The following is an 8,050-nucleotide window of genomic DNA, read 5'->3' on the forward strand; positions in this document are numbered from 1 at the left end:
CCCGGATCCGTGATATTTGTCAAATGCCTTAACGTTGAGCCAAAACACGGAAGAACAATGATCACAATGAACGCCAATACCATTAGAACGTATCCGCTAATGACAATAGTTCTGGCAATCTGTGCTCGTTCCATCATTACATCTCTCTCCTTTGTTGTCTTCAATTCCATCCAGTCTTCTGCCATCATTTTTATGATGGATAAAAGTGCTTTGAAATATAGCAAAATAATCATTTACTGCAGGACCATCCCACATCGCGTCACGTTTTAAAGATAAGGCAAGTACCTTTAAAAACACGTTAAGCTTTATATATTTTGTATAATAAATATAAACTTTTTTGATAGTTTTGTGTTACATAAATAATTCCAATCATACCTGTTTGTTTCCATCGCATAATAACAAGTTTCAACAAGACCACTAGAAATGGTAAAGTAACTTGGAGATTGTCTATCATAAGTATCATGTCCCCCCAAACTCGTATAAGGGAGCATGTGAGAGGTATACCAGAGACAAAGCCCACTATAACGAAAATAATGATCACGCGAAGATCGGAAGCGAATTTATTTTTAGATAATTTATCGCTCTTGGGCCATAATCCGATCAGTTCTAAACCCAAGCGATTTAATTCAACCGCCCACGTAAAATCTAGTAACAAGTTAAAGTTATATATATTAGAAAAAAATTTACTTAATTTTAATAATTATTATTTAATACTTAAATTTATTTAATAAATGAAATTTACGATATCTTGAAACTCTAAAACTAAAAATTCAGAAAATTATACAAGAATTTTTAATTTCGGGCACGTATAATTATTAAAGATTACGAAAGAATTCTAAAAACTATAGCAACTTTATAACAATATTCAAGAATATCTCTTTTTGCAAACATCACATTTGCGAAATAAAATATTTATAGGCACACACACACACACACACACACACACACAATCCTAGCTTATATATTAAATACTAGTATTTATTTAAATATAGCAATTATACTAATCCAAAAAATGTTCAGGAAATTCTCGCTCTTACTCGCAAAAGATACATATCAAATGTTCGCTACCTCTGTACCCTGAATGTTTGGAAATGTCCATGCCGAAGACTAATGCGAAGACGCTCACTTGCCATACTAGTGCCAAAGATGTTTATCACGCATGTCCGCGATGTGAGTGCAATAACCTGGCTGCTTCGTCGAAGAATGCATTAAATATTACAAATGCTATTCCCATTTGATAACAGCTGTTCCTTTCGTTCCAAAACTTTACGAACATAAGAATAAGTCACAAAAAACAACGTTCACGCTAATAAGAAGGGAGGTATATTGTATTGTGCATGGTATGTACATCGTACATCACCAATACGCGTCAAATTACACGCTAAAAGTTTTCTCATACTTCGCGTAACGACGATCGTATTCATTTCATAGAGACATATGTGTATAGTTGCTGGGTATAATATTATACTTTTGCAAAAGCTAGAAATTCAGAAAAAATATTAGAGAAATAGTGCGATGCGAGGAAAAGGATATACATATAGAGAGAGTGTCCTATAAGCAATATGAAAACTGTGAATGTCTATTGAAGAGACATATGCATTTCTTGATAATATCGTAAATAAATGTGAAGTGCGTGTACCATTGGATCTATAGAACTATAATATCGTTATTATTATATTGCAATGCATTCTTATCAGAAAAGTTTTTAAATTGTCCTTCAATAATTATAACAATTATTAATAAATTTATGTGCATTTATTTTTTAAAATACAATTACGTATTGTGTTCTATCGTGAACAATTTTATAACTACATAAAAATATTATTTATTATAATAATTTTAATATATGTAAAATATGTTTATCTGATTATTGACTTGTTCATTAACTGATAAGAAGACACGTCATGAGTTTAAGAGCACGTTCTAAATCAGAATATTTGATAAACGTTACATCCATTCACAATATATAATTTACAATCAATAACAAATTTACTCCTACCCTGATTAACATAATTATTAAATTATTTCTAATTACTTTATTTATACCTATTTTCTTAGCTTACTTCCGAATAAGTAATATACCATACGTTTCTCATGAACTAGCGTTTTGCTAGTAAAAATGATATGTAGCCAGCTGACGTTTTTAATAGCTAAAAAATATTTCTTAATTTAGAAATAATATAAAGTAGAAAGTAATGTAAAATTTTAATAACTTTTTAATTTTTTGGAATATATCAAATAAGTCAAATATATACATATATGTAAATATCAGAATATATAATCATTTTCTTGTTCAGAGGAGAGATTAGTGATAAGTATTAATTAGTAGCGATACATAAATTTTATATATAAACAGTTATTTATATAAGATTTAAATTGTTAATAATCTTACGCTGCAAAATGTGGTCATTGTTAGTGGAAATATCTTTCCCGCAGTGATACGAAAAGGTTCATTGGCACGTATCATTAATAGAATAAGATTTTTCTCTTTTCTTGATTCCAATTTGTACCACTCAAGATTGCACATAGTGTGGTATACTGCTTCACACTTGATACGTATAAACACATATGAATAAATGCGTTGATTCAGTATTTTTATTATATTCAATAAAATTTAAACATTTAGTACATTCCATAAATATAAATTAAAATTAATTAGAATTTTTAACTAATTCTTTGTTTGTATCTAAAAATAAAAATAAGAAAAAAGTAAAGAAAATCTGAGAAGTGATAATCTAATTTTATTTAAAGTATATAAAAATAGTTATTGAGCTACACACGAATTACCGAGCTTATAACACCGTTATAATGCTATTTGTTATTTTATATACGTATAAATGTGTGTGTGTGTGTGTGTGTGTGTGTGTGTGTAAATTGATTACAATGTAAATTAAAAACAAACTAAAAAGTGTTAAGTTTATATTTTATTTATTAATGAGTATATTATAAATATTACAACTTACTTGCTCTGCCATAATTTCCCCTGCACCACAATAAAGCAATGTATGCGCCAATAGAGTAAAGATTCCAATCACCAAAAAGCATACTCGTGAAGGAGATATGTCACCTATCTCGTCTCCATTAATCACCTGGATAATACATCTTGCTAATTACTGCTAATTAATAAAATTATATTTTTAATTAATTACATAATTAATATACATTCTTTAGGTTCTCTTTTCATTCACACTTACAGTAACCAATAGAAATCCAAATAGACAAAATAAAATACCAAAATAAAATACTAGTCCCAACATCATTAAAGTGAATATATCTTCAATCTTACTGGCAAATCTATAAATGTAAATATGTTTAGAAAGATTTTATATTCAATGAAACAAAATACATGTTGGTACGTTTAAGAATTGTATTTATTAATGTAATATAAATACGTAGAACACAGAAAGAATTACATTAAATAGTTCACATACAAAAAGAAAGAGAGAGAAAAAGAGATATCATAAAAAATAGAATTAATTAAGAAAGAATTAACAAAATTTCTTATACCATGACTACTAATATCTATCGTTTGTAATGTTATCGTGACGCTATTGTGACAATTATAAACCATGGAAATACCTTATTATCCGTAAATGAGTCTCTACGTTAATGCGCAGAGTGCTATCGAAATCCTTGCACGATACCAAATTGTCTAATCGATATTTGAAATTCTCCAATTGGCCACAGATGTGAAGGATCGTAAGTCCAAGAAAGGCATCTACCGAGGTATAAGTTATTGCGCCTACAAACATCGTCGTAGCTTGAATCACAAACGCAAGTTCAAATTGTGGACTTCTATCTGTGTTATAGAAGTAATATGCCTGAAATGGTAACAGTCTTTCCTGATTCGTAAGATTTGTTATATATCTGAAGTGTAGACCGAAAGAAGGAAGAACGATGAGCACGACGAATACGAATATCATCAAAAAATATCCACAGATTACGATCAATCGCGCCGCTCGCGCTCGTCTTATCATCACGTCTCTTTCTGAGTCTATCTTTAATTTCATCCAATCTTCCGCCATCATATTTACGAGAAGTACAACAGCTTGAAAATGTTATAAACTTGTACGTATAAAAAAACATTAGCAATTTATATGAAAAAGTATAAACCTATATACTTAGCAAGCTCTATAATTACTTATTCTTAAATAAATAAAAAATTTATTAATATATTTCATTATTTATTAATTTACCATCAATCCTGATATATAGGGTAAACTTGCATAAGATGGCCATACAGGAAAGATGGCCAACCCATGTTGGCCATTCGATGTTTCATGGCGAGCTAGATTAAAAGAACATAGGTTGGCCATCTTTCCTGTATGGCCATCTTACCCGAGTTTACCCTACTAAAATACAGTTTAGAAATTAAATACAATAAATAATTCGGCGAAGAAGCAAAAAACGAGAAAGTCTAAACCTAAACTGTATATTAATTTTAGACATACCTGTACGCTTCCATCGTATGATGACAAGTTTCAGCGAAACCACTATTAAAGGTAAAGTAACTTGGAGGTTGTCTATCATAAGTATCATGTTGCCCCAAACTTGTACAAAGGAGCATAAAAGAGGAATAATGGATAGGAAAGTTATTACAAAGAAAATCATGCCCACACGAAGATCAGAAACGAAGGTATTCTTAACTGTCTCATTGGTCCTTGGCCATAAACCGATCAGTTCCAAACCGAGTCGATTCAGTTCAATTGCCCACACAAAATCTAGCGATGTTTTAATGTTACAAAATTAAAATGTTTGACAATATTATAATATCAAATTAATTTAAATTTATTATATCTACTTAATATTGTTATAGATATAAGAAATATTTAAAAAATTCTGAAAATTAATAATTTGAGAAGCACTAAGACTTTAGTATAATATAGGCTATGGTTTTTCATATAAAACTTAAAAGTCTCTGATCAAAATATTAAATCAATTCACGATTAAAAATTCTGAACATGTATAATGTGAAAAAAAAAGTTTATGCGTAAGTAAAAAAAAATCTGTAATTCACAAGTTTGCACAAAGATCATTATCTATAATTTTCATTATAATTCGAAAATTATTATAATACATGATAAATGCTCGATACCTCTGTAACCCGAATGTTCGGTAACGTACATGTCGAAGACTAATGTGGAAAAATTCAGTTATTGCAACTTCGTTGCGCAAAGTGGTTAACACGCATGCTCGTAATGTGAATATAACAGATGGTTACTACGTTGAAGAATGTATTAAATATTACAAATACTCTATTCCCCAGTTGATAGCGTTTTTTCAGTTCGTACAAAACTTTACGGGCATAAGAATTGATCACAAAAATATTAATGCCTATGTACTAATAAACAGGGAGATATGTTGGGTCGTAGCATGTTCATCGAACTTGTTATACAAGTTTTTCCAACTCCATAATGTTCTGTCACGCATATCATTTTGTGACCAACGACAACGACGTGTCGTTGAATTTTTAATAGACCTTCTGTAGAGGCAACAAGGGGACAAAAAACTTGCATGGAAAAGAAAGCCGATTACGCTGTAAAAAAGATGCAGTTCATAAACTACATCGGTGAGAATATTTCTTGGAATATTTCGAATTTTAACTTTCTGCAAGGTAATAAACGCGATGCGATCATATAGAGTTATAGAGTATAATACGAAAACGACGTTTACTATATCAAGTTATTATCATTATTATATGAGAATTGTTTTATGTTGGTCATAATAAATAATGTTATGTGCAAGTTTTGAAATGTTGTTAAATAAAAAATATATAATTAGTTCACTTATTTTATATTTCAGAACTCAAAACATTTTTTCACATAAAATTTAAAAAAAAAATGTGATTATTAAGCAAATGCAAATTTCATGTATTAAGAAATACTATACTGATTATTACATACAACACGAATACAACATTGACATAAATAATGTAAACGTTTACGTTGAGCATTTATCCGTCTTCTTTTCATCTCTTTAATTGCTAAAATTAGAGCAAACAGTAATAATCTCATCGAAATATTTATATAGGTTGATCCATCTTACATCGATTTATAATTGTCACCAAATTTAGTTATACACACAAAAACTACTGATAATTAAAAAATTATTTAAATCGTTTGAAAGTGTCCCCCCCCCCCCCAAAAGAAACCTCTGAACTTGATTGAATTATTTTCCTAATAAATATTGAAAACTATCACCTATCAAGATACATAATAATATAATTTCCAATAAATAATAAACATCGATGTAAATAACACGAAACTTTATTTTTATTAATCATAATTAGACATAATTATTAGCTTTTGTTTGAAAATATTTTATTGCATATACATTTGTCTTTTCTATGGAATGACTGAATAAAAGCATATTAACGTGATTTTCAACTTCCTTTTGCTAGTAAAAACGATATATATCCAGCCGACGTTTTTAAAAGCTGAAAGAAAGTATATCATTATTATTTAGATATAATATGGAAAAAAATATTCGCAAAAATAACTTTAGTTACACTTTTATACTATGTTATAATAATAATTATAACAATTTTTTACATTCATGTTTGCTTAGTAATTGACTGCTTTTGATCAAAATTAACATGTTCCGAGCCGGACCAATTTCATTTGTCGTCCACGTAGATTATCCGTAACCAATGCGGCATGGTTATTATATTTGTAAAATAAAATGTATTTTATAATGAGTAAAAAATTGTTATTGTTATAATGATGAACGTCTAATGTGGCTAAATGCTATTCAGAACACAGCAAGAATATATACTTTTCAAGTTAATTATTTAATAAAATTGATATTTTATACAAATGTTTATTAATAATTATTTAATCAATAAATATTTTATAACTAAAGTGATACATAATGCTGTTTTACGTTAAAACAGGATATAAGTGAATACAGTTGGGATAGTGCTTAAAAAATATTAAAACTTTTGTAGTTAAATTTCTTGTATTGTGCCCAGCTTGTTAACATTTCTATATATTAATCGATAATTCTTAAATAAAGTAAGAAATAAAAGATTGTAATGATTCGATATCTCAAATCAAAAACATGATCGCAGAGCGGCATGGTATGATATTATGGACTACAATACCAATATTGCACCATAGATCATAATTATGCACTCACATCGAAAAATACAGCGTGGGCCATCCACGGCGGCACAGAATGTGTTAAATAGGGAAATAAGTTAAATTGTATTTGGTACGAAAGCAAAAAGTTAAACTAGAAATTATTATATCTTACGCTGCAAAATGTAGCCATTGTTAAGGGAAAAATTTTTCCTGCTGTGATGCAAAACGGTTCGTTGGCTCGTACCATTAACAAAATAAGATTCCTCGCTTTTCTTGATTCCAATTTGTACCACTCAAGATCGCATATTGCACGATATACAGCTTCACACTTAACAATTGTGTACATGTAACGTATAAATACACGTATTATTTCAACATAGGTTCCCATGAATATTAATGTACGTATATTGATACATATATACATTAGTACAGGTTATATAATTTTATTTTAATTTTTTACTAATGTAATTGTATAAATACGAAGGTCGGTACGAAAGTAATGCCTTCTATTCGAATCTGGCGCCGTAGAAAATTTTGCGTTTCAATGAGTTGTTATTTGAAGTCTCTAGTTGAGTTATGTTATGAGTGGTATTCTGATCATTTACATGAGTGTGTCACACGAGCAGTTTGAACTGGTATGTGTTGCAGATATGTGTAACAGACAAAGGCGGTGATTTCTTACCGTGGAAGAAGTGAGCTGGCTGCGTTCAGCGGAGAAAGCAGCTCAATGAGCGCTCAATAATTCTTTATTACAATTGGTTTCTACACGTGGATCCAGAGAAGAATTGAAGGCAAGGTCCAATCATTTAAAAAAATTACTGATCGTTCGCTGTGTTGCTTTTTCTGCTGAACGCACCCAGGATGACGTTATTGACGTTAGAGACGTCATTAAGACGTTATTAATACGTCATTTGACGTCATTCTGCTACTTGGGCAACCATTGAAATTCATTTGCGTTTCAGAAATGT

General features: G+C 29.7%; 1 protein-coding gene across 1 annotated transcript; it reads right to left on the reverse strand.

The window, feature by feature from the left end:
* Window positions 1-2,059: 2,059 nt before the first annotated feature.
* Window positions 2,060-5,163, reverse strand: LOC112458734 (odorant receptor 13a-like). The gene is made up of 7 exons (XM_025022489.1): window positions 5,096-5,163; window positions 4,452-4,721; window positions 3,580-4,048; window positions 3,195-3,294; window positions 2,964-3,089; window positions 2,393-2,548; window positions 2,060-2,150 (listed from the first exon to the last, which is right to left on the reverse strand). The coding sequence occupies exons 1-7, from the start codon at window positions 5,124-5,126 to the stop codon at window positions 2,100-2,102; spliced, it is 1,203 nt and encodes a 400-aa protein (XP_024878257.1). The 5' UTR covers window positions 5,127-5,163; the 3' UTR covers window positions 2,060-2,099.
* Between the last annotated feature and the right edge of the window lie 2,887 nt (window positions 5,164-8,050).

Source organism: Temnothorax curvispinosus, unplaced genomic scaffold (assembly GCF_003070985.1).
Source record: "Temnothorax curvispinosus isolate PA1 unplaced genomic scaffold, ASM307098v1 QBEX01009182.1, whole genome shotgun sequence".
Lineage (NCBI taxonomy): Eukaryota > Metazoa > Arthropoda > Insecta > Hymenoptera > Formicidae > Temnothorax > Temnothorax curvispinosus.